A 26,772-nucleotide genomic window follows, 5' to 3' on the forward strand; every position below is an offset into this window, starting at 1 on the left:
ATCATAGCTGTCCCCTCCACCGCACACTTGCCCAAGTCGGCTCAGGGAGGGCCTGTGTGGCTGGAGCACCCCTCAGTCCAGGCCTCCCCTGGCTGCTTACGTACAGGCTGGGTGGGGTGCGGGGTCTTCCTTGTGAGCGCAGACAGCACGGCCTGGTCTCCCCTCCACTCCCACCCGACCTCAGCGTCCCCTCCACAGGGATTTCCTGCAGGCCTTGCGCCACGGGTTTCTCCTAGGTTTGGCACTTGCCCTGCTCTCAGGAGGGGCCCATCCATCCCCGCTGAGGATGGGTTCTGAGGACTTGTCACTCCTGCTGGGATTGCTCTCATGTCATGGAGTTGAAGTGACAGGCCAGTTTACTAGACGCTGAAGCAGAAAGCTGTCTAAAGCAGAAGGCTATCGTATCGCTTCAGTGGCAGAAGGAGTCGCTGCAGTTTCCCAATCCATTTATCCACCCACCGTGTTGGGTAGTGCCTGGCCTGGGCCATCTCTGCCATCTCTGCCTTCAGGCAGTCTCCCCCCACCCTCCCTGCATTGTGGGGCCAGCACTCTCCCGTGGTCTCACCTTCTGGTTATACCTCTGCTACCAGGCTGCCCCTAGACAAGGCAGGCCTTCCCTCCCCCTCCCCCTCCCCCCTTCACCTTTTCTGTCAATGAAGAGGGAGGGCTCGCCCTTCAGCCCAACCTTGTCCTTCCCCTTGAGTCCACTGTGTGGGCTCCACTTTGAGGCCTGTCCTCTCCCTGGCGCAGGTCCTCAGGTAGATCTGGTGGGCTCTGCTTGCCCAGCTTGCTAGTTCCGTGCAGTTCCAAGGTGGGCCAGGCTTCCTGCACGTGATCCTCCAGCCAGTAGAGAGCCAGCCAGGGCTCTCCCTCGGAGAGACAAGGACCCTGCCTTGGTGCCCAGTGGCCTTGCAGATGAGTCATGAGAGAACTCTCACCAATGGGCTGTGGGGATTTAGAGCAGATTGTCTGTGAATTGTTTGCAGAAACAAATGGGTAAAGAGAGGGTTTCTGTGAGCCTCATGTCCAAACATTGATGGGAGGAAAACAAAGACAGCAGACGAGCCCCTGCCACCCGGGAGGGCCGCCCGCATCTTCTGCAGAGGCACTCTCTCACAAGGGACCCTTACAGTGTCCTGAGGGAGAGGGAATGGCCTGAGCCTCCTTACTCTGCCTGAAAGATGGAAGCAAGTGCATGTGTGCACACACCCACATGTGTGCACACCCAAGCTCACATGTATCCACATGCTCCACACACATGCTTGGCATGTGCACACCCACAGGCACATATTCACAATGAGTAATGCATGCACTGCCACGCACATTCTCACATGCACCTGTGTGCGCACACATGCTCAAGCAGTGCTTGCGTACAGGTGCAAACAGATGTACATGTGCACTGATGTTGATGCACTTGAGCCTGTCTGCCTGTGGGCACATGCGACATTCTGGTTCATGCCTGCCACAAGTGCACCTCCGTTCCTACTGCACCACACAAGTGCTCTCACACACCACTGCACGCATGTCCCACACCCACCCACAGACGCACACTCTTCATAGAGTGTGCTTTCTTGCACACGCATGTACATACACAAATTCACATGCATACGAACATACGTGCACATGTGTGCAGAACAGTGTTGTTTGTGGGTCCCAAGGAGGAGCTGCCCCCTGATATCTAGCCAGTGCGAGGCTTCGTTTTCAGAGTTTCATGGAAACTGCCACCCCCACCTCTCCACTTACCTGAACCCAGCGCTGGCTCTGCCTTTGAACTTTCCCTCAGTTGTCACCTCCCCTGTGTCTCCCTCTGCCCACTACTCACCCCACTTGGGTTTCTGCTTTCCGTGTACTGTGGACTTTGAAAGCAGACGGCAGTGCTTGGTAGAAACGAAATACTCAGGACCAGGGTGTGGACGACCTCCCTGTACCTGACTTCAGGGTTAAGGCCTTTTCAAGAGCCAGAGCATGATTTGAGTTGCACAGGGGTCTCAGGCTGTCTTAGCTTGGGGCTTTGGCCACTGTATTTTGTTCTGCAAGGGCCGGGTGCCCCTGTGCCTTCTACAGAAATGTATTAACATCCACCTCAGGAAGCCCTTGCACAACTCTTATCTCCCCAGATCCTAGAGAGCCCCTTGAAATAGGGCAGGCCACATGATGTCCATCTTCCGGAAGAGGAAAGGGAAGTGATAGGTCAGGTGGGCTGCTCAAGGTCACACAGTGAGAGGGCAGCAGGGCCATGTCTAGAACTGGTGACCTGTCCCCTCCCCAAACCACCACTCACTCCCATAGAGAGCAGCACACGCAGCCTCTTAGTGCGGGGGCACTACAGGATATCCCTGTGGGGGCCTAAGTACCTCTCATCTGATTCTTTTACCCAGAAGCAATGGCTGAACAGAGAAATTCTGCACTGTACATGCTGCTGGGTGGTAGGTACAGACTGTGTGGCGGCTGCTGCTGAGCTTCCAGTATCCTTAGTAATGTGCTTTCGTACTAACCCCTAACAGTGTGAAGGCCACCAGCTGTGCTGGCGCACCTGCGCTAAACGTGGGACCCATAGTCGACCTGTTCATAAGTCACATTTGATGGGGAAGCACTTGGCACTTTGGGGGGATGCATGGAGTGGGTAGCTGGTCAGGGGAGCTAGAACCTGGCTTGCACAGCTCCCTTCCTGCTTCCTGTCCACACTGCACACCCCATGGCTTTTGAGACCCAGGAGCAGCTGGGGACTTAGCTGGGGTCTGCAGACAGGGCAGCAGAGGGGCACTGGACCAGGTCCTGCCCTGAGAGCAGGGAAAACACAGGACGCTTTTCTTGTTTTTTGGGCTGCATAAGGCAGCAGACAAGCTGATGTCTGCCTTGTTTGTTTGTTTGTTTGTAAGAAAATAAAGTTGAACAAGGGAATGTGCTTTTCCACCCTCCTGCTGACCTGGCTTTTCCCACTTGAGGACACCACCTTCACTGTCACACTCAGGCACCTGGGGCTCTGTAGTGGGAGTGTTGGCCCCACCGTGGCTGAGTGGGAAGGAGGGCGAGGCTGGTGCACCGCTCCCTGAAGCCCGTGACCCAGCAGAGTTAGACACTGACCGGGAGTTCAGCCAGAGTGATTCTCCTTACAGCTCACTCACAATATCACCCCTGCACTCCTGGAAACCAGGGAGAGAGAGGAATGGATTTCCCATAATCTCACCATTCTGCATGTGAAATGCAGCTGATGTTGCTACATTCCCACTAAGGCTTTTCCATTTCAGGGGACAAAGAAACCTGGAGGTTTCTAGAACCTTGCTGGGCCTCTGGGCCTCTCTAAGGGGCTGCTTGCCTCTGGCCTCTGGGCCACCTGTCCCACTAGAGTCCAGAGACTACTTGCTAGGACTGGTTTCTGAATGTTGGAATAAGGGCCTCCATGCAAGCTCAAGCCCTGCTGCCAGCTTCCTGCAGGGCTGGGGGAAGTGTCTGAACCGTGCCAAGCCTCAGTTTCCTCACCTGAACATGGAACCAGTGCAGGCCTGGCAGGTGGGCATGTAGGAACACGATTTGCATAGTGATGTGTTGTGCACACCAACATCCCCCACACCCACACCAGGGTGCAGGGACCGGGATGCAGCTCTGCCTTCCACGGGCACCTTTCCTGGGAAATGCAAAGGCCAGGCCTCAGGCAGCTGAATACTTGTAGAGAGTTGTGAAAGGGGCCCTTTCCCCCATGAGATTGCAGTTGAGCAGAAATCCTTTCCGTTGGAAAATGTTGGCATACCGCGAGTTGAGCTTCAAAGTTGGCTTCAGGGTCCGCTCCAGGTCATCACTCATACGGGACCAAAAGCAAGTTTGGGTCTGAGTCACGTGTGGGTTTTTTGGCTCTCTGTCTTGTGTACTAGAGGCTGCAGTTTTCAAATTCTGCAGGAGCTGCTTTTGTTTTGTTTAAAGCTCAGTTGAGGTTTAATTGATGTAACAATAAACAGCACCTGTTGCCATGTACAGGTGGATGAGTGTTGGCCCGAAAGGGAATAGCCATAGGGACCCCTCCTCCTGGGAGCCTTATCGAGCATCCTTAAGGTGTCTTAAAACCAAGGATCCCTCGGTTTGCCAGGTGCTCAGTTCTTTTTCAACCAAGCCAGCGCTCATATTCTCAGGGATCCTTGAGGGTCAGCCTGGGTATCTATGAGCACTGAGTTCTCTGTGCCTGGAGGTCTTTTCTAGAAAGGTCTGTCAAGGTATTAAATAACCAGCAGATGTCTGTTTTGGGCCCTGAGAACTGGTTTCTTTGAGGGAGATGCAAAACAGACCCGGCAGGCAGCCCCGAAACCTGTCAGTTAAAGTTAGCGCGCACACACCTCCCCCAGGTAAACAATGGTGTATTTTCTGCAACGGACCGGAGATCGAGATCAGTCAGAACTCACCGCTGAAGAGTTTCTAGGTAAAAGTTGTTGATTTGCAAAGAGAGAAACAGATTTTTTTTAAGTGCAGGAAACGGCTGTGTGGGCGTCAGTGATTGGGCCTCAGGGCCTCGCTGCGATAGTGGGATCCTGCGACCCAGCCCCACCCTGCCACTTCCTGCCAGCGCAGCCCTGCCTTGCGGTTCCTGCAGCACCCGAGTGACACCAACTAACCAGCCAGTAACCTTTAACCTCTCCTCAATTTAATGATCATTTTATTACTGCTAACAACCTTTTCACCTCCCAGCAAAGCCAGGTGCTGTTAGAGTCCCTGTCTTTTTGCCCCCTCTCCACAGTTCTGCTGACCAAGCAGTTAACAGCTGTAACCTAAATAGTACAAGACGCAATTGAACTTGTGTCCTTTTTGATTCAAGTGCTCAGTCAAAACAAGAAAAAAAAAGTCATTTCTCCCCTAGCAAACGCGTCCCCTCCAGTGCCTATACACGGGATCACACAGGATGGCTGTGGGTTCTTTCTGCCCTGGTCATCTTGACCACGTCAGGTAGTAGAGTGGCACACAGGGCACGATCAAGAAGCCCTGAGTTCCTGCATGGCCCCGGCTCCTGCATGCTCTTGGTTCCTCTCTTCTGAAATCCCAGGCCCAGATCACAACCAGGGTGTTCAAGGACTTCTCCCTGTCCTGAGCCTGTTATGTGCCCGAAACCTCTTGTTTATTGCATAAGATCCACTTTTAAAATGGCATCTCCATTTGAACCATGTGGTTAGCACCTCAGCCTTGAACTTAACTACTTTAATTCCGTTCCCACGATGATCTCAAAGAGATAATTTGGTGGGTACATGTGAAGGGGTAGAAAGGGACAGGCAGCTTCTCCATCTCCAGGAACCTGGAAATCTCTGGCCTTTCCCTGCCCCCCAGCCAGCCAGGATGGGAGGCTCCTGAGACACCTATGGTAGCCAGCCTGGTGGGTACCCCCTTCCACCGGCTCCCCTGCCCCGAGGATTGCTGCTGTTGGCAACCTCTGGATGGTCTGTCCCAGGGCTGTGTGACTGGCTGGCAGCATGCAGATGAGAGTCAGGGGCACCCTGTCCTGGAGGGCATGGCTCTGAGTAGAGGGAGGGATGCTATTGTCTTTGGAGCCTCTTCTATTCAGATCTCCTGCAGGCAGGTTGCTGTTTGCGGTGATGAATGTTCTGCAAAGTTGATCGAGTTTGAAAATAGAAGCATTTGCCTGCTTTGGCACACACCCACCTTTCTGCACCCAAAAGGGCAGATTGAGTGGGTGTCATGTGACTCAACTGTCACCTGGGGTGCCAGTGCCCAGGCTTGGGGTCCCAGAGCAGTGGGATCAGGACTCAGCCAGCCAGGTGCCTAGGGGCTTGCAGTTGGGATACAAGCCAGAAGGACAGGACTCTGTCCTGCATTTGAGCATGGGTGTGAACGACAGGAGCCGCCACTCTGCCCCAGTTCACCCCCCACCCCGGGCTGCCTCCAAGGCCGGGGTCTCCCTTCTCCAGCCTGCCCAGCCCCTCGCTTGGCCGCAGCTCCACCTGTGGTGCATTCCCTGCAGCTTCCCAGCCTCCCTGCCTTTCTGACAGGGTGAATTGGGACCTTTATTTTCCATTGCTCACGCTTGGAGCACCCAGTCAGTGCCCCCTCCTTCTGCCAAAGCAAACTGCAAGACACATGTGCATGTGATTAACAGAGGACATCACGAGCATACGATTGACAGGAGAGCTGGCTGTAGGGAGTGAGAGTGGGAGCACTGTCTGCCAGGCTCAATTCCACTCCTTCCCAGTGTCCCTACCCACAGGAATTCCTGGTGGCCTCAGCACCCTACTTTCTCCCTTCCACTCCTGGGCATGCAGACCCGCCACACACACCGAATTCTGTGGCAGTTTTGTTAAATGTGGCCACAGTGCATCCCTGCCATTTGCAAAGGTGACATTCTGGCAACTTTGGCACTCTCGATAAGGAGGAACAAAGCCCGGGCCCAGACAGCCCCTGTGGCTGTGCACAGCAAGTACAGACGCAGGGCTCCCCCCACCTGGCGGGTAAACAGATAACATCTCCCCCCCGGAAAGCCCCTCGCTCCAGCAGAGGCTGTCAGAGGTGCCCATCAAAGAGCAAATGTGACTTTTCAAACCCCAAGTTGGGAGACCTGCCAGTCTGAGTTCAGTCGTGAAGACGGACTCGTAACTTGTAAATCCATTCACACACCATGGGGTGCCACGCCGGGCTCCCCTCCTCTAGGCTCCTTCCTGCAGCCCTTCAGGCAGGTGTCATGGATATGGCATGGTGCCTTCAGGGGAACCTCTAGATAAGTGTGTTTCCCACTTCAGATCCCACTTGTCTTTGCAGACCCTAGAGGTGTGGCTACTCTGCCCTCTTTTTCTCCATTCTTCCGATGTTAGAAAGACACCTCACCCGTGGGGCTTGCCGGCCTGGTGAGTTCCCTGACCCCTGCCCACCTCACGCCCCTCACAGGAGGAAAACACCAGGAGTGTGTGGATACGAGTAAATATTTATTCAGCTTTTCTCCAAAGTTCAGAACCAAACCTCATCCTGTTCCCTTCAATGCATTAAGCAGGTTTCTTAAAATTCAGTAAATATTTTTAGTGGAAAATCTCAACGCTGTGATCGCGGGGACCTCAGATTTTTATCTCCAGGGCTGTGCTGCCTGGCACCACTTTGATCTGGGTCTGCCATCTGTGCACATCTGCACGGCGAGGGCACGGGCAGGGCTGGTGTGGCAGGACTCCTCGCCCGTAAGCCCGTTACCTGGCCTGTGTGTCACGTTTTTCAAATTGACTTCCCTACTTGATGGGAACCAGAAGGAGACACTGAAATGTGTGGGTGAAAAGCGGTCCTTTTCAGGAAAATCCCCAGTGATTGCAAATTATAAACATTATACATTGGACAAACCTTTTCTCTCTCTGTCCCCTCTCCTCCCAGTTAAGCTGTTCTGCTGGCAGGCTGCGGAGGGAGGAGCTGACATGGTGTGTCCCCACACCCAGGCCACAGCTGCCCTGTGTGGTGTGACTTTGAGAAACCTGGCAGATGTGTGGGCATTCTGCTTTGTGTAGGGCCAGATGACGTTTGTCTGGGAATCCTGTCTTGTGTGGGGCACATGACAATTGTGTAGATTTCGTGTTGTGTGGATTCACAACAGTTGTGAGGGCATCCTGTATTGTGTCAGATGCATGACAGCTGTGTAGGTGTCCGTGTTGTGTGACATGAATGACAGTTGTGTATAAAGCCTGTGTTGTACAGGATGAGTGACAGTTGTGTAGATTCTGTGTTGCATGGAATGAATGACAGCTACGTGGGCATCCCGTGTCGTGTGGGTGAGGGACAGCTGCATGGGCATCCCGTGTCCTGAGGATGGAAGACAGCTGTGCTGATGGGTGTCTGTTGTGCAGGATGTGACAGTTGTGTGGTGTCCTGGGCTGGGAGGGATGGCGGTTGTTGAATGTCCTGTGTTGTGGAGGATAATGACCGAGGTGGGGCAGCAACCCTGGCCACAAACTTGTGTTTTTGTTGTTGTTTTGGGGGATTTTGATGTTGTTTTATTTATCTTTCGTTTACAGAACTGCATTTTCCAAATTGTATGAACAGAACCCAGAAATTGTCTGATTAGAACACTCTTTTGTTTTAATATTTCCATAAATCAAATGGAGACACCCAAATCACCCAGAGCCTTCACTCTCCTCTTGAGGCAAGAATATTAAGCTAGAAAATCGCCCTCCTTCCAGAGTGTCCGAGGCCACCTCCCTTAACAGGTGTGGGGATCTCTGGGACCCTTCTGGTGGGTCCGTAAAAAGTGAGGTGGACAAGGCAGAAAGCCAAGCTGAGCTGCCACCACCAGGCGTCCACTTGATCCCGTGTGCTGGGTGCATGTCGGCTCCAGCACTTTGAGAAATAGAATCAAAGAAATTTCTACCAGGGTGGAGCCGGTCACCAAATAAATTTTTTTTTTTCACAGCACACACTGTGGTAAACCATTCGGTTCATATTGTTTTTGCCGAAGTCAGTCCTGTGTGTGGTTTCGGTACACCGCTTGGGTAACTGTTGAAACTGCTGTGGTTTGAAAATAAGTTCTATTTTGCCTTTCCTTCAATCTTGTACTCCTCGGCCCGGGTGATGGAGGATCACTGGGGTAGAGAGCCAGCAGCCCTGGGCGGGGGTCTGTCATTTCATTTGTCTGAACATGACTGGCTGTGGCACCAGGTGGCTCCCACTGCAGACCTCTAGGAACGATGAGCCCAAACCGCGTGCTGGGTATCAAAAGTGACTTCTCACCCCTTCGTTTAAACAGACACCGTGACCATCTCTCCTGACTCCTGAAACCTGGAGGAGCCGTGGAAAAGCAATAGGAATTTTCTTCTCAGGGATGTGGGGGTCCTTTAAGTGAATTTGTCACATTTGAAATAAGCTCCACCTCAGAAAATTGAAAAAATGATTAAGGAGTTAGCAGAAGTGGTTACATAAAAGCAGGAACTGGACCCAGAATGTTTGAAAAGTACAATTGCTAAAAATAAGTTGGTACGCAAAGTGGGAAGTTTGGGCCCAGGGCCGTGCTGCAGGAACGGGGCACTTCTTTGCCCAAATCACAGGCACGGAGGGTCAAAAGCCAGACCCGCGGTTCCAGCAGCCGTGCCCAGTACTGCCTGACGCCGAAGCACCAAAACAGACGCCCGAGAGAAGACCGTTTTTTGTTGTTTCCCCCTCCTCTGAAAACAAGAGCGAGCAGTTAATGTGCCTGGTTTCGTATGAACACAGCCACGATTTCTAAATAACAACGGTTTCGGCAACAGGGCAAACCAGGCGCAGGCGATTCTTGGTGTGAACGATGCTTTTCATCTGTGATAATCTCTCTGCTCGTCAAAAACCTCAGCTTCAAATCGTAGCAGGCTGGATTCTAAACTGCCCCTCCCAAAAAAACAGTTTCTGTTTTTAAATCCCCCAAACCAGGGAAGGAAGTCTTCTTTACTGAAAAGAAGAAAAAAAAAAATAAGCTGAGAACTGACTGGCTTATTTCTATATTCTGTTCGTGGTGCTCGCTCTCCAGGGCCTGGCTGGGTCCCCTCCTCTTACACCCCTGCTCAGATGTTTGCAGACCCACCCAGGTGATCAGACCCTGCAAGAAACGCTCTTTGAGAATCTGATCAGCCTCCACCCTGGGCTCGCTGCGGTGCCCGGAGGCTGCACTGCACCCTGTGGCTTTCAACCTGCACCCAGCGGTGCCCAATTTTTCCTGTACCCAAACTTTGCCATGTAGGGCACACCGCTTCAGTGTTTGAGCAGTGACCAGCCCCAGCATGCACCAGTCAATATTGCTGCATCCCACAGACAAGGAAGGCCACCAGCTTTTTTCCTTCTAGTCCCTAAAGGGCCCCGGGTGGGCACTTGACCCTCCAGGATCTGCCACAGCCCATCGTGAGCTGAGCTCTGGCTGGCTGGAATGGGGCTCAGGGCAGCATTTGCTGGTACCTATGGTGCTGGCTCTTATGAAGCTGAGCTTCAGACATGCCAGAGGCCGGTGCAGCAGGAAGTGGACAAGCTGTGGGGGGATCGTGGAGGGGGAGATTGAGCCCCTGGGGGGGCAGGGGATTTCCACTTGAAAGGAGAGGCCGAGCAACTTGGGGAGAGGTACTAGAGGCTGGCCAAGCTGGGTGGCAGCATGGTGGGCAGATAGCTGGGCAGGGCCATGCCACAAGGACCATGGACACTGCAGGCATCGTCCCTTCCCCGTGCAGACCTACAAGTGCAGGGCCAGGTGCAAGCCAAACCTGTGTCCCCTCCCTTAGGACGCTGGTGTAGACTGTGGACTTGGCGGGTCCTTGCACACACCTGCCACTGAAAGCCGTGCAGGTTAGGCCCCCCTGTCACCCCGAGTCTGTTCAGGCTGCCATGACAAAGTGCCCCAGGCTGGGTGGCTTAAACTGCAGGTGTTCATTGTCTCACTGATCTGAAGGACGGAAGTCCAGGATCAAGGTGTCCGCAGGGTGGTTTCTTCTGAGGCCTTTCTTTGGCCTTCTGTTGTCTTCATATGGTTGTCCCTCAGCGCATATCTGCGTCCTAACTTCCTCTTAGGAGGACACCAGTCAGATTGGGCTACTGCCCGTCCCAGTGACCTCGGTTGGATTCAGTTACTCCTTTAAAGACCTGTCTCCAAAGATGGTCCTATTGGGAGTCGGGGCTTCAGTGTACGAGCTTGGAGGAGGGCACGGTTTGGCCCATTCCTGCCCCTTGGATTAGGAAACAGAGGCTGGGCGGAGGCTCTGCCAGCTCCTCACGGCCTTCCAGGGCCACATTGGGTCCTGCCTCAGGCCTGGGAGCCCCCACCCCAGAGCTGTGCCTGCAGCTGAACAGGCGTGACTGTGTGTGTTTGGGGAGGCGTCCTGAGGGCTTCCCTCATGTGCTGATGGCCTGCAGTGGTGCTCAGGTTAAGGGCGCGTTCTCGGCAGAGCCAGGAAGGAAGCCCTGGGCTGGAGGTTACTGGGAAGGAGGCTTTGGGCTGTTCATCAGGAGATGAGGCTGGGAAGAGAGGTTGGAAGGGTCACTGGGGCCTCCCCATATGCCACAGGGGAAGTGTAGGCCCGAGGCAGGGCTGGGGCACCGGGTTGCATTTTATAAAGCTTCATTCAAAGCCAGGGGCTGAGGCAGGAGGATTGAAGGTTTGAGTCAGTCTGGGCAACTTAGCAAGATACAGTCTCAGAAAAAAACAAGGATAGGAGGATTGGGGTGGAGAGCACTAGCCTAGCACCTGGGAGGCCCTTGGTTCAATCCCAAGTGCCACCAAAAAAAAAAAAAAAAGAAAAGAAAGAAAGTTTCATTCAACCAGGGGCATTTTTCATCAACCAGGCCTGTTCGTGGCAGTAGGACCCAGGGGGAGACAGCCGGGCCCTCAGCATCATGGAGTGGCTGTTCGGAGGACAGGGAGAAAATACACACGTTTCAGCATCCTGTGGGAACGTCAAGGGCTGCAGAGGAGCAGGTGGGGAGGGGTCCTGCAGAGCGTCTCTGCCAGGTGGCATTTGGCCTGGCGAACTCTGCAGGAGACCAGAGATAGACAGGGGCAGAGAGGTGGCCAGCAGGGAGGGACAGTGGACGAGGCTGGCATGTCATGTCAGGCAGTGGGGAGCCATGGAGAGACCTAAAAGGCTGCTTTGTGGGGTCGATGTGGGGAGGGGGAGAGGGGAGGAGGCAGAAACCCAGAAGCCAGCAGGGAAGGGAGTCTCCAGGTCTGGGGAGGACTTAGGGTACATGGTGAGGACGGAAGCCCCTGGGGTGTCCCCAGCTCCCCATTGCTCTCAAGGGCATAGCATGGTGTTTAAAAGTGCTGGGCAGGCTGCATGCGCCCTTCCCACACCCGTTGCCTCCCGTCCTCTCCCCTCCAGGGCCTGCGGTCCTGCTGGCCTTGGCTTGCCCATTGGCTCTTCCCTTAGTGCAGGGAGTGGGCCCGCTGGGGGAGGTGACCTCCAGGGAGGCAGTTCTTCAAGGCCAGCAGGACAGGACAGGGAGGCTGTGACTGGACCAGGTCACAGAGCTCTCTGCAGCCCTGGGAGCTCAAGGTGGGGGAAGAGGAGGAGGAGAGGGCAGAGAATGGCCCAGAGCCCAAGGCCAACCAGGCACGTGGGGATAGAAGAGAAGGAAGGAGGCCCAGGGAGTGGGGACCGCCTGGAAGTCAGGTGCGTGGACGGCCAGCCCTAATACTCACTGCCCAGGGTGGCACGGCACGCTCTGGGCCAGGGTCTTGGTGGACTCACCCACTCACTGTGGCCAAGGCTTGGTGGGGGGCCTTCCTCCTACGTGGTCCTGGTAGCTGACTGAATTAATGAGGGGCCTGAGGTGTGGGGGACGAGCTAGTGCCAGGCTGCACCTTCGCCTTTCTCTGTCCATGTTGGTCCTGAGGATGCCCCACGGGGCAGTAAGATGGAGATGCCAGTCCAAAGTGGCACTCCCTCCAACCCTGCACCTCCACTTCCAGAAACATCCATAGATGGACTTACTGGGGGGTATTGCTGGCGATAATGAGAACCTGGAAAGGCCTCCAATGGTGCCAGGCAGGGGCTGGGCTGGGCCTAAAGGTGACCTGGGCAGAACCCTGCAGGGCCAAGGGCGTGGAGGGGCCGTGTTCTCAGGCCCAGGGCGGGCTGTCCACGAGCGAGTGTCTTTGAATCCTTCTGTAGAGACCATGAGAAGGGAACTGTGTCTCTTTGAGCATGCAGAAAGAAACCAGCCAGCTGCACTGTGGGCAGTGGGCAGGGCAGGGTCCTCCAGGGTCCAGCTGTTGATGCTCACACTGGCTTCATCCGGCCCCATCCCAGACATCCTGATGCCATCCCTGTGAGTGTGAGATCTGACACATTTGACAGGCTCAGAATCCTTGCCCATTTCTTGTCTCCTGGCCAGGGCACTGGCCTTCCTGTGACTTGTTTCTCTGGGCATCACCCTTCAAGCTGTGGATAAAGCTGAGGTGCAACTCAGGGCCCAGAAGTTGGACATTACAGTTGCCAATTTCTGGTTGGCCCAGAACTGCCCAGTCGCTGGATGAGTAATCTAATATTAGTTTCCAGAGAGAGGTTGTGCGGGGTTCCCACCTGTTCTCAGGTGTGTGGAGTACGTGTTGTATGCGCCAGGTGGGGTGGTAGAGGATACCAAGGTGGCCTCCAAGTGGGGAGCAGACCCTGCTGTGTCACCTCGATTGACCCCCATCTCCTCACTCACTGATAAGAAAACTGAGGCCACTTGGGCCTTGGGTGCTTGTCTTCTGTAAGTCCCCAGGGATAAAGGGAGCAGATGCAGACAGTGACCCTGGAGCCCTTAGGAAGAGTTTGGGACCCTCAGAAATGTGACCTGGGTGGTTGGTGCGCTGGGAGGGCAGAGGGGACGGCGTTGGGGCTGGAGGCTGGTGGAGCTTGCTCTGCAGGGGCCAAAGACAGGTGTCCCTGGGCTCAGGTGCTACAGGGAGCAGGTGCAACTGGGGAGCAGGGTATTCCCTGGACCTGGACTGGCAGCCAAGTCCAAGGTCAGCCATGGACTCTTCAGGCAGCTCTTGGTTTCTCTTTGAACATGAACTTTGAAACCACGAGGGCCAACATGAGCCGCTCAGTTGACAAACTGGAGTTGTGTTGAGTACCATTGAGCCTCCAGCCTGTGGTGCCACCCCTGGGACCAGGTGGAACACCTGCTCCTCCGGATGCTCTGACCACCTGGGCACCCATCAGGCAGCTAGAGCAGCGTAGGCAAGGACACTGAGTTGGCCTGGTCTCTACTCCCTGAGTCTTATCACATGGGGCCTCCTGTTGCTATGCGGGACTTGAGGGGCCTCTGGTTGGGTGTTCTGGCACGTTGGCGGGGACCACTGGAGGTGCCTCCTGCCCTCAGGTTGCATCCCTCAGGTGGTCCCATGGCTTCAGACCCCTCTCTGCCCCCTTGCAAGGTGTGCATTGGTGGGACCCCATCTGCTGGGCAAAAGCTCAAGAAGACCCCAGAAAACTCACTGGAGCCTCTAGCACCAAAGGGACAGAAACAGGGACTGAAAAAAATCAACCCCAGGACAGTAGAAGGGGTCATCGATGAGCTGCCCCCAGGCCCCTCTAACTAGCTGTGCAGTCGACCCCCCTACACTGCAGGGTCTCTCCCCCTCTGTGTTGGGAGCAGCTTGCAGTGTGTTTTTCTACTCAGCCACGGTTTTTTTTTTTTTTACTCAGTATGATAGACAATGTGTTACCTCACCAAAATGAATCTCTTTGAAACACACCTGCATATAAACTTTCTTTTTAAACGTGCTTCTTTATTTCAAATTGCCACACAGTAATCGTCCATGTTTATGGGGTACAGTGTGACATTTCAGTACATGATACATTGTGTAACCGCCAGGTCAGGGCATTGGCCTGTCCGCTGCTTCATTTAGTCTTCCTTTGTGCTGGGAACATTCAGGATCCTCTTTGTGAGCTATTTTGAAATATGTGATTAGTTGTCAGCCATCTTCACCCTGCTGCGTGCGCTATGGAACCCTAGACTTACCCCTCCCATCCAGTGCATGCTTGTAACTATTAACCGTCTGCATGTAGACCTTCTAGACAACTCTGAGTTTAGCTGTTGTGTGTGTGTCATCTAAACTGTGTGTGTGTGTGTGTGTGTGTGTGTGTGTCACTCACGATCTTGCTAAGCCCCTGCCCGGGGGCCGGAGCTCAGTGGTGGAGCGCTTGCCTGGACCAAGCAGGCCCCGGTTCCCCAGGGCCCGTCCCCTTTGCTGGACTCCCAGCTCTCCCAGAGGGGCAGAAGGGCCCCACTGAGCCCTTTTCTCTGTCCGTGGTGAGTAACTTGTGTTTTTCTTTTCTTCTTTTTTTTTGTTTTTTTGTTTTTGTTTTTTGTTTTCTCCTGAACTTTCCAGGTAAAAGTACACCTGTAAGCCAGCTTGGTTCTGCAGACTTCCCTGAGCCCCCCGATCCATTCCAGCCACTCGGGGCTGACAGCGGCGACCCGTTCCAAAATAAAAAGGGGTTTGGGGACCCGTTTAGTGGAAAAGATCCATTTGTCCCCTCCTCTTCAGCTAAGCCTTCTAAGGCCTCTTCCTCGGGCTTTGCGGACTTCACCTCTGTAAGTTGAGTCCTCCGCCCCCGCGCCACCCCCCTGCCCTCCACTCGCAGCTTCTCTGGGGCTATTTTTTGTCTCTTTCCAGTGGCAAACCTCCCAGTTCCTCTCTGCCTCTTGGTGCCTCCTCTGTCTGTCATGGGTGTTATTTATTCTGTACTGGCGCTGCTGTAAGGACCCAGTTTCTCAATAAAAAGGAGCCACTATGGTAAGGGCGCGTCTTCTTCAGCCGGTGGCGGCGGACCGTGCCCCTTTCTGTCCTCAGTGGGCACTTTCTATGATCTGTGTCACAGGGAGGCTGTTTTGCTCATGGGTTGTCAGAAGCCATGATGTCAGATGCTTGCCAACTAGGATAACAAGGTGACAGAAGTGACCCTTGGGTTCCACTGTCCCCAGAGGGGTCTTTGTGCACCAATTCTGACGTCCTGCCCGGGGCCTGTTGTGCAGAAGGTAGGAATGGAAAGGCCCAGGCAGACACGCAAAGGAAGAGCAGTTCCACTGTGGTGTTGGAGTGCGTGCTGGTGACCAGCTACAGTGAGCTGAGAGACCCCATCTAGAGCACCCGCTCTCGGGCCTTTGCCTTTGGCCAAAACAAGGGCTCACAGAAGCACGTTAGCAAAGTCAGTGCCGCCTTAGACGCTGCTCCTGGGATCTTGCAGGTGTAACTTGCTGTTCTCTGTGTGAATAATATTGCAGATTGTTAAATCTTGCCACCTCAGTACTGTCCCTGGGACACACAGTTCTCTGAGGGCTCCAGGTATCGTCTTCCCAGTATTGGTCCCACCGTGCGCTATGGGACCTTTTGTTTCCAACAGGTTTCTCTTTCACATTTTTTTTTTTCGGTACCAGGGATTGAACTCAGGGCCCTCAACCACCAAGCCCTGTCCCCAGCCCTATTTTGCATTTTATTTAGAGACAGGGTCTCACTGAGTTGCTTAGGGCCTTGCTGTTGCTGAGGCTGGCTTTGAACTCACGATCCTCCTGCCTCAGCCTCCTGAGCTACTGGGATTGCAGGCTTGTGCCACCACACCTGGCTTCATTCACATTTTCAACATACCCTGCTCCGTCGCTGGGTATGAGGTCGTGACTCCTAGGATATCCGTTTAAGACAGACTCTGAGGGCTGGGGTGTGGCTCAGTGGTAGGGCACTTGCCTAGTGCACATGAAGCCCTGGGTTCCGTCCCCAGCGATGGATAGATGAGAGATAAGTAGGTTGGCAGACAGACAGACAAATAAAACAACTCTGCCAGTGCACAGTCAATGCCAGTTCTTTTCAGAGCCATCTTGGTGACATTCACTGTGCGCTGCTATCCTGTGGCTTATTTAACTTACCCAAGATCCTGACCTGCTCCTGGCTCCTGGTGAACTGTGAATCTCCCACGCCTACAGTTAGCTGGGTTGTGTTGACAGTGTGCACCATGGATATATGCGAGAGGGTAACATTGTTAATGAAACCAGGAACAAACCTGCTCACAGAGTGCTTTGAATAACATTTGGTTTATTTTCTGGTGGAAAAATACAAAATGCCAATGAAAAAAAAAAACAGCTCTTCTCTCGTGACTCAGTCCTTTTGGGGCAGGGAAGAGCTGGGTCAATGGAGCTGAAGAGCCACTTGGAGACGTGACTGTTCTCTTCGGAAACACGGTTCTATTTCCTGTGACCCCCACCCCACCTCCGAAGGACTTATCCTTGGAAAAGATCTTTTTTTTCAAAACACACCCAAGCTGTTAAGCCATCATTTGGCCTGACAGTTCTGGTCATTCCAGAACAGTTAACTCCTATCTTAAAAGACCTTTGTGTCCAGGCAGAAAATTGAGTTCTACCCAGTCCAGCCACAGCCCTGCTGCTTGTTCGAATGGCCTTTCCACTGTGAGGGCTCTGGTTTTCCCAGGGGAGTTCAGTGTGACATGGCCCACTCTGGCAGGATGGAGACTGAAAGATGGGACGCTTTGTTTGCCCTGCGTGGTCAGACCACAGCTGCCCCCCTGGAGACCCGGGACATCTCTCCACGTTCCTGGGCTCAGTACTTGTGCTAATTTAGAAAGGCCACAGCTGACCCTCTGGTTGGACTGTTCCCAGGCCCCCAGCCCTGGAGTCAACGCTAAGAGGTCTCTTTCCACCCAGCTGGTTGGCAGCGGGAATCTTTCTGATCAGATTCTCTGAGCACTCCCCGGGACATGTTGTCACCTGGGCAAAAGCCACTTGATCTGTGTTGGCATTCGGGGAAACTGAAGTCACCCAAGCATGACGCACACAGTTCCCACTGGCACCAGCTCTGCTGCCCTGGAGCCCTCTAATTGTGAGCCTTGAATTTCCATCAGTGGGTTATTTGTTCTTCTAAAGGTTTCACAAGAAACCTCTTCCTTCTCTGGTGTTTCTTTAAAAACAAGCCTTTCTATCTCAGGCCAGTGTGTTCACTGGGAAGTAGCATTTATGAGCTGACAGATGGCTGTTGGGTCTCTCCTGCATTAAGAATCTCGATTGGCTACGGTGCTTTGGTATCCAGCGTGTTGGATGCAAGTTCAGCATCAGAACCAGGGTGTGGGGAGGAGGCAGCTCCACCTCCCTAGCACAACAGAGTGAACCTGCTCTCGAGTGCCTCAGCGCACAGGCGTCCATCCCAGAGAGGAAAGGTGCCTGTCCACGCCGTCACTGCTGCTGCCGCCACTGCCCAACCTGCCAGGCATCCCCGCTGTGCACCTCTGAAAGGCCGCCAAAATGCATCGTCGTTGAGGGAGGAGTCTCAGAAGGGAAGCGCTCCCAGCCCACTGTGTCTCGGTCCCAGGACGGAACAGAATGGAAGCGGACATCAGAGCTGGCACAAGTGCAAGCTGCTGTTTATTGAGCAGCTACTGCACCTGTGGGTGTTCCAGGACCTGGCCTATCTCATGGTCCCTCCTGGTCAGGGCACTAGCAAGTGGCCCAGTTGAGGTGTCTCCAGCCAGAGCTAGGAAAGACTTTTCTTCTCATTTGCGAGACAGAGCGAGCCACAGAGAGAAACCTCGCTCTTGAGACTTCTCTCAACTACACTGCCCACCTGCCGCTCAGGTGCACGCAGGTCCCACAGCGCAGGTGTGGTGTCGGATTCATGCACTGGACTTGAACCCCTGGACTTGAAAGGCACCTGGAACTTTTCTGTCAGTTTGCTTAATTTTCAGGAAGCTCTGCAGGGACATTCTGTGACACACAGGCCAGGCGGGGCAGAGACAGCCAGGAGGCCGTGATGTGCAGTGGGCACCCCCGAGCCCCCCAGCCCTGGTTCTGAGTTTTGATTCCGATCAGACTGGTCCTGACCACCTGTGCCCCCGGCTGGTGGAGGACGAGGTCCCCGTCAGCCCTGCTGTCCCCTCCCACTGCTGTCCGTGGCACTGTGGAATAATTGCCACCAGCATTTGTTGTTTTTTCCTTGTTTTTCTCCCACTGAGCTATTGGAAAATTCCCCCACGGGGGCAGGGGGCAGAGCGTCATAAGCGTTGATCTGGGCGGTGCTCCAGAACCTTTTCCCCTGAGGACTTCTTCATACTGACCCTGCACCTGTCCCCTGTCTGAGGTAGATGGAGGAGGCCTCCTGGGCTCCACCTGCTCTTGGGCGGCACTTCTGGCTTTAAGCCACGCCCCTTCTACCCACCCCCTTCCCGGGCTGGCCCCTCCCCACCTGGCCCTCCTCTCTCCTAGTTCCCTGACCCTCCTGCCCCCAGCCATCTGGCCTTCACCTCCTAGGCACCCCCATCTACCCTGGAGCCCTAAATATTTAGGAGCCACCACTCTGATCACCCCCTTGCTCACCAAGAAGCCCCCACAGGGAAGTCTCGCTGCCCTTTCTGGGGCCACAGACCCCTCCCAGATCCATCTCCTCCCCCAATCCCTGAACTGTAGCCCTGAGATTGGGAGTCGGACTCCCAGGGAACCGCACAGGCTGTCCCCCATGAGTTACAGTAGCTCAGTCATCAGCCCTCAGGCCTTTAAGCAAGCCAGTGTGTGAGGACCTAGCCCCTTCCCCTGCCTCAGTTGTCACAGGCAAGGTGTCAGTGGGTCTTCCCTAGATTTCACGAGGATTACTGCCACATGTGAAGCAGTGGCCATGAATGTTCCATGTGCACCCTTCTCTGGAGCTCCTGGAGTGCTACAGCGGCCTCCCCAGGGGTCTGGCACATAGAGCTGTGCATGTCTGTCTGTCCCAAGGGCCACCTTAAGGCGAGCCACCAGGGCCTTCTCTCTGGCGTTATGTGTGTGGGAAAGAGCTCCCGAGGCCTAAACGGGCAAGTTCCCCTGGCTTGGCGTGGACAGGGCACAGTGACAGGAGTGGCTGGTGGGACAGGGCCTTCCGTGGCCATGCTACCTCAGAACACTCACCTGAGGACCACGACAGTTTTCTCTCCCATGTAAATCAGCTGGGGGGCAGGGCTGGGGTGCGCATGTGCTTAGCATGTAAAAGCCCTGGGTTCCATCCCGGCACCAAAACAGAAAAAAAAAAAATGGTGATTAAACATTTCAGAAAAATGCCCCTTGAGAATAAAAACTGCCCCCTGAAAAACGGCCAGGGGAGTGCCAGGGTCCTGGTGCCACGTGCCCTTGGTGCCTGCGGGGCGGCTTCAGAGCCCTTGAGGGCCCACTCTGGCCTCGGGTCCTGGGGCCCTCCAGCACTGCCCCCGGCCTCCCGCGGGGGCTGGCGACGTGCCTCCGAGGGCCCGGAGGCTGTGAGGTCAGACGCAGCCTTGCTTCTCCTGCATGTGCCCCCTGCTTCGTGCCACTTGCAGGTTGCCAGGGCCCGGGCGCCGACCTCTGGCTGTCACTGGCCCACCAGCTCCTCTGCTGGGCGCTCAGTGGGACTCCGCCTCGCCCAGCCTGGGCCTGGCCACTCACCAGCCCGGCTCCCAGGAGGTGGCCCTGCAGCAGCACCTTTCAAACCCCCCATTTTCCCTTGCAGTTCGGCAATGAGGAGCAGCAGCTGGCATGGGCCAAGCGGGAGAGCGAGAAGGCCGAGCAGGAGAGGCTGGCGCGGCTGCGGCGACAGGAACAAGAGGATCTGGAGCTGGCCATCGCGCTCAGTAAGGCCGACATGCCGGCCGCCTAGGCAAGGACGCGCACCGGCGGGACAGGGCGCGGGCAGGTTCACAGGGGAAACCGTAGACGTCTCTATACACTCACACTCAGAGGTCCCTGCTTCACGTTGTGACATGCCATAGCCACCCTAAGTCAAGGACCAGTTGGACAGAGGGCCTCAGGCTCTAGGGAGCTTGCTCGGGCCCAACAGACGCAGCCCACCCCTGTGGGCGGACACGCACGGCGGGGGAGGCGCTGTGCCGTCCCCAGTGGGGTGACGGGGTCCAGCTTTACCTCCAGAAGCGCACCCGCGGGGGCCGAGGAGAGGAAGCCCTGGGCTCCCACTCCCCCTGCTCCTGGCTGCAGTCAAGCCCCACCCACCGCCCGGGAGCCCCGCCCCCAGCCCCTCCCGCATCAGTGAGAACCCCTCGATGTATGCATTCGTTGTATAAAAATGAAGTTTGAATGATTAATATAAAATATTTTAATACAAAAGACAAAAATCTTCTTTATTCAGTTGGTATAGCTCAGCGGGAAGCCTGGCTTTGGTCCCCAGAGGAGGGTTTGTAGGAGGAGTGGGGTTCGCTGATTTTTTTTTTTCCAATCATCATTTTCCTAGTATTGATATCAGAGAAGCAGACCCACTTTAAAAAGTAGGTCCAGAAATTCTTTTTCAGTTTTGTTTTGGGCTGGGGGTATAGCTCAGCAATAGAGCACTTGACTAGCATGCATGAGTACCTGAGTTCCACCCCAGCACCAGGATTATAAATAAATAAGATTTGAGTTTTGGTCTAGGGCCACAAAGAGAGCCAATTCTGGAAATGTTCCAGTGTACATTCCCCACTCCCTCCACACAGTGATACTGCATACAGGTTGAGCACCCCTAATATCTGAAAATCCAAAATCTTGTATTCTCCAAAATGTGAAGCTTTTTGCATGTGGACACAACACCACAAATGAAAACTTTCACATCCAGCCTCATGTGATGGTGGGTCACAGTGAAAATGCAGGTATGCTAAAAATATATAAAACTACCTTTAGGCTGTTTGTAGGTATATGTAAAACATGCATGGATTTTATGTTTAGATTTGGTCTCAAGATCCCAAATAAACAACCTAATGGGATGCATCTGAAGGCCTTGAGAAAGAACAAACCAATTCCAAAATCAGTAGAAGGAAGGGAATAATGAAGATCAGAATCAAAATCAGTGAAGTTGAGAATAAAAAAAACAACACAAAGGATCAATGAAATGAAGAGATGGTTCTTGAAAAGATAAACAGCAATGATAAGCCCGTAGCCAAACTATCCAAAAGCAGAGAAGACCCAAATTAACAAAATTAGAGATGAAAACAGAGAACTTGCCACAGACCACAGAAATCCTGAGGATCGTTAGGGACTGTTTGGGAAGCTTATACTCAATACGTCAGAAACCACTGAAGAAACAGATGCCTTTCTATACACCTTCCACCTGCCAAAATCGAATCACAAGGACATAGAAAAGCTCCAACAGACCCGTAACTAGCAGTGAGTTAGAAGCAGAAATCAAAAGCCTTCCAACAGAGAAAAGCTCAGGACCCCATGGATTCTCCGCTGACTTCTACCAGAGCTTTGAAAAACTAAAACTAAAACCGTGCTCCACAGAGTATTCCATTAAGCAGACTTTGGTCCTCCTCCCAAGGTGCTTCATTGTGTGTGTGTGCAAATATCCCCGAATCAAAACACAACAAAACTGCAGTTACTGTGACTCCATTGCAGTGTGAGCAGGCTGCACCTTGTGTCCTCATTCCAGTTTGAAATCCCTGAAGATGGTGGACGAAGGCCATGTGCACACGAGGGGCCAAGGCCCACAGGGCAGGTCTCATGCCATGACCCCGTACTAAGAATTAGGATGTGGCTGAATCCCTCTTAGAACATTCTGGAAGCTTGGGCCCAACTGTGTGGAAGAGTCCAGCAGTTGCTGAGGCTCTTACATTCTCCCTCTCCTGCTCTGCTTTTCACTGTCCCCAAGCAGGGAAGACACCCCAGGTTGACTTTTTCAGGTAAACTTGTGAGAGGCTTCTCATCGGGTCAGTGCCACAAACCCATCCCCATCTGAGTAACCTGAGCATGTCCTTTATTTCGAGAAACACAAAGAGAAATCTGCAGCCGTAGCACTGAGTAGGTTGAGGTGGGGGTGAGGAACGAGTGCCAGGGCGAGGCAGGCCCAGAACGTTCCTCCTGGGAGCCAGCAGGTAGGGACCCAGACCGCTCTGGTGCAGTTGGATCATGGACCGAAGCCCTTCTTTGAAAAGTTGCTTCTCAAAGTTTGCTCTGGGTCTAGGGTCTTGTTCCTCCCTTCCCAGCGAGGGTGCCTCCTGTCACCTCATGCACAGTGACTCTCGCTGCCTCACTCCAAAGCTTTACCCCAGCCAGGAAGTCACATCCCAGGAGAGGTATTTATTTATTTATGTTTGTGTTTTAATTCCCTTTAAGGGAGCATTTTAGAAAAATCACAAAGAATGATACAAAGCGTTCCCAAAACCACTCACAATTTCCCCTATTTTTAGCGACCTACATCATATGCTAAATCCATCACAATTAACGAGCCCACCCTGATTCATCGCTGTTAGCTCAGGTCCACACTTTGTTCACACTTCCTTCATTTTTCCCTCATGTCCTTTTTCCTGTGCAGGATCCTCCGTGACGTTTAACCCTCTCGTCTCCTTGGGGCCCTCTGGGCTGAGACCTGCCTTGATTGTGTGACGACCTTGACAGTTTTGAGGAGTAGTAGCAGGCAGGTGTTCTGTCCCTGTCCCTCCACTGGGACTTGCCTGATGAAAACCTCATGACTAGATGGGCGGGATGGGTGTGGGGGAGGAGGACCACAGGGTGAAGTCCCTTCTCACCACATCTTATCAAGAACACTTGCTTTTTCCACTTATCGCTGCTGGCATTGACCTTGATCCCCTTGGAGAGAGATTTAATTTTTAAGGAGAGCTTTGCAGGCCCAGAGATCTTATTTATTTATTATTTTACATTGTCTCAGACAATAATTCTTTTTTTTGGGGGGGGAAGGAGTACCAGGGATTGAACTCAGGGGCACTCAACCAGTGAGCCACCTCCCCAGCCCTATTTTGTATTTCATTTAGAGACAGGGTCTTGCTGAGTTGCTTAGTGCCTCACCTTTGCTGAGGCTGGCTTTGAACTCTCAGACCTCCTGTCTCAGCCTCCTGAGCTGCTGGGATTAAAGGCATGCACCACCATGACCGGCTGTTTTATTTTGTTTTGGAGATGGGTCACCCAGGCCAGCCTCAAATGCCCAGGTTCAAGCAAATCTCCTGCCCCAGCCTCACGAGTAGCTGAAACTATGGACTGCACTCAGTCTATCTGAACCCTCCACACCCCACCCCACCCCCGCCTGGGATGGAATCCAGGGCCTCACAAATGCCAGGCAAATCCTCTCCCATTGAGCTCCACTCCTGGCCCTTTTAAATATTTGAAGTTAAGTTGCCCAAGCTAGCCTCCAACTTGATATCCTGCCTCAGCCTCCCAAAGAGCTGGGATTGTAGACATGTGCGACTGCACCTGCTGGCCTGATTCTTAAAGAAGTTTTCAACCCTCAGAAAGTTATTAGCCAGTTTTAAGTCCTTTTTCCTTCTGCATACACACACACACACACACACACACGCTCACGCACACACACAAACACACACACACACACACACGCTCACGCACACACACAAACACACACACACACACACACTCTGCTGCCTAAATAATCAGCACCAGATCCACACGTCCATCCCCACTCCCATTGGCTCTTTCTGCCCCTTCATGACAGACACACCCTTTCCTGAAGCACAGTGTGTCCAGGTTGAAAAGTTATATCATGAAAATTTCCAAACATAACAGGAGGAGAGGACCACACCCCCACCCTCCTGCCCAGCACTGGCCCTTGTCCATAGTTTTCCGCCTTTGCTCCACAGATCCCTTTCTTCCTTCTCAAGATTGGGACATCAGGTCCCCCAGCACATCTGTGGAGTGGCCCTCTGTGCCCTCAGGTTCCACATAAGGGGATTCAATCAACCTCAAGTGAAAAACACTGGGGGTGGGGGTGGGGGTGGCCTGCAGGGCCTCAGACACAATCCCTAACGACACAGTGTAACAACTGCACACAGCCTTCACTGGAAGGTATTTCAAGTTGTCCAAGGCAATTTAGAGTCTAGGGTGGATGCAGTTCCATGCCAACCCTGCACCACTTCACATAAGGCACTTGAGCAGCCATGGGTTTTGGTATCTGCAGAAGGCCCTGGAACCAGTCCTCACAGATACCAAGGACAATTGTACACTTCATTAAGAAACACTAAGCCAGGCGCAGTGGCACACGCCTGTAATCCCAGCAGCTCTGGAGGCTGAGGCAGGAGGATCAGGAGTTCAAAGCCAGCCTCAGCAAAAAGTGAGGCTCTAAGTAACTCAGGGAGACCCTGTCTCTAAATAAAATACAAAAAGGGCTGGGGAGGTGGCTCAGTGGTCGAGTGCCCCTGAGTTCAACCCCTGGTACCCCCCAAAAGAAAAGAAATGCCATGTCATCTCATATGACTGTGCCAAAGTGACATGTGACCACGGACTGTCACTTCTTGGTTCCATGAGACAGGACTTTCAGGTAAGAGCTAACATTTGGCTTTGTGGCCTCATTATGACTAACCTCCCTGATAGGAGGAGGTCTGTTTCCTCTGGGGGTTGGCATCCCTCTTTCATCCACCCTCTCCCCCGTCCATCCCACTCTGATGGCGGTCAGACTGGACAGAATTCACAGGCCCGGGCACCCCTGTCCCAGAGGCACGGTGGACGAAGTTGACCAATGACCCCAAGTCTCCTCCAAGTACACAGACTCGCATCTTCAAAGCCCACTTTATTGAAAAGGACATTCCCGTCCTGGCGAGCTATCTTTAGACCACAGGAAGCCCCTAGGAAACAAAGAACCTGCCTCTGGCAGTAACGGAGTCAGCAGTTCAGCCTCCTTGTCAGATCTAGGTCCTTGGAGAAGTGGCACTTTTCTTTTTTTCTCCTGAAAATTTCCCCAGTAAAAGTCACTAAGGAGCTGTACAAATAGCATCGTGAGCCGTGGTTGGAAAAAAACATCCAGGGAAATGGAAACGCGATTGTTATCACGAGTTTATTCCAAAGAAATCACGGGCTGCGGGCTGCAGGCTGCCGTGTGTTTGTGTTTGGGGGGTCTTTAGATGTCACTCTGGCTCTCCGTCTGATGGACTTGCTGGGTGCTCGTTTGTCGTGACCTCGGGCTCATCACTAACTTCTGGGGCCTCAGTTTCCTTGTTGGCCAGTGAGATTGGACCAGGCAACCGGTGAAGACCCTGCGAGCTCCAAAAGTCCTTACGATTATTATTTAGGTCTCTAAAATGACCTGTAGCTTAGGATTTCAGGTGACAAAAAGAAGAAAATGGAAGTTGTCATCCTGTTAGCCTCATATTTTATTTAAAATATTTTGCTCATGCTTGCTAACTCTGATAGCTAGGGAAGAAGTGCTAGTTTCAATAGCACATGTGTGATGCATCAATATAATATATAAGCATATTAGTATCAACATATCTAATTTTGTCTATATTGCTATATATTACCGATCAATAATACATGTATACTTTTTAATTTTTAATCTTTATTTATTTATTTATTTATTTTGGTACCAGGGATTGGACTCAAGGCACTCGACCCCTGAGCCACATCCCCAGACTTTTTTGTATTTTATTTAGAGACAGGGTCTCACTGAGTTGCTTAGGCCCTCACTAAATTGCTGAGGCTGGCTTTGAACTCATGATCCTTCTGCTTCAGCCTCCTGAGCCACTGGGATTACAGGCATGCGCCACCGCACCCAGCACATATGTACTTTAAAAAATGATCTTGGTCATGGTGGCACATACCTGTAATCTCAACAAGTTTGGAGGCTGAGGCAGGAGGATCACTAGTTTGAAGCTAGCCTGGGAAACTTGGCAAGACCCTGTCTCAAAAACTAAAAAGGGCTGGGGATGTGGCTCAGGGTCAGAGTGCTCGCCTTGCACGCGAGAGGGCCTGGCCTTAGCACCGCAAAATAAAATAATAAAGCAAGCCTGTCTTAAGAAAACTAGCTTCATCAAGCAGCCGTTCCCCGAGCTGCTGATGGTTTTTCTGTGCTAGCCTCCACCCAGGAGGCAGGACCTGGCCCGGGGGCCAGCAGCCAGGCCGGGTGAGCTGGTGGTCTGCAGCGAGCATTGTTCCTTTGTACTCAAGACAAAGGGCAGAGTGTCCACACCAAGAGCCAAAAAAAGACCCAATCAAGATGCAGCAATTGTTCAACTGTAAACACTCGTTTAAAGGAAGTGACGGCATGATGGGCCAGAGCTCCAGATTCCTTTTCTGGTTCTAGATCCTGGATGACCAGCCACGGTCGTCTTCCCTGAGGATGAGGCTGAAGTGATGGAGAGGCTGAGGGTGCGTTGGGCAGGCCGCAGCCCCGGAGCCGGGCAGGCGGGGGGTCAAGCCAGCGTCACTTCTTGACCTTGTGGTGCTCACATCACTCCTTAGAGCCTCCATTTTTCTCCTTACTGGTAAAATATAAGTGATATCTGTTTCCCAGGGCAGCTGGGACGAGCACCGCTGAGGGCCTGGCATGTTCTGAATGGTCAAGTCGGTAGTGGGAGCAATAGTCGTGTTTCGTTTCTTTTCTTTCTTTTTTTTTTTAATACCAGGGATTGAACCCAGGGC

At 53.2% G+C, this 26,772-nt stretch overlaps 1 protein-coding gene across 7 annotated transcripts in view; it reads left to right on the forward strand.

Moving 5' to 3' along the window:
- Eps15l1 (epidermal growth factor receptor pathway substrate 15 like 1) overlaps positions 1–20,531 on the forward strand; it is a 97,432-nt gene extending 76,901 nt beyond the window's left edge. For 2 of the 7 annotated variants that reach the window (XM_027932622.2, XM_027932626.2), the window contains 3 exons: positions 2,379–2,426; positions 14,792–14,997; positions 19,919–20,531. In XM_027932622.2, the coding sequence (XP_027788423.1) occupies positions 2,379–2,426; positions 14,792–14,997; positions 19,919–20,065 (401 nt within the window). In that variant the 3' untranslated portion in view covers positions 20,066–20,531. Of the gene's footprint in view, positions 1–2,378; positions 2,427–14,791; positions 14,998–19,918 lie in introns of those variants that run through there. The other 5 variants (XM_027932623.2, XM_027932624.2, XM_027932627.2 and 2 more) reach the window with 5 other exon arrangements.
- Positions 20,532–26,772: the final 6,241 nt, after the last annotated feature.

Source organism: Marmota flaviventris, chromosome 1 (genome assembly GCF_047511675.1).
Source record: "Marmota flaviventris isolate mMarFla1 chromosome 1, mMarFla1.hap1, whole genome shotgun sequence".
Taxonomy (NCBI): Eukaryota; Metazoa; Chordata; class Mammalia; order Rodentia; family Sciuridae; genus Marmota; species Marmota flaviventris.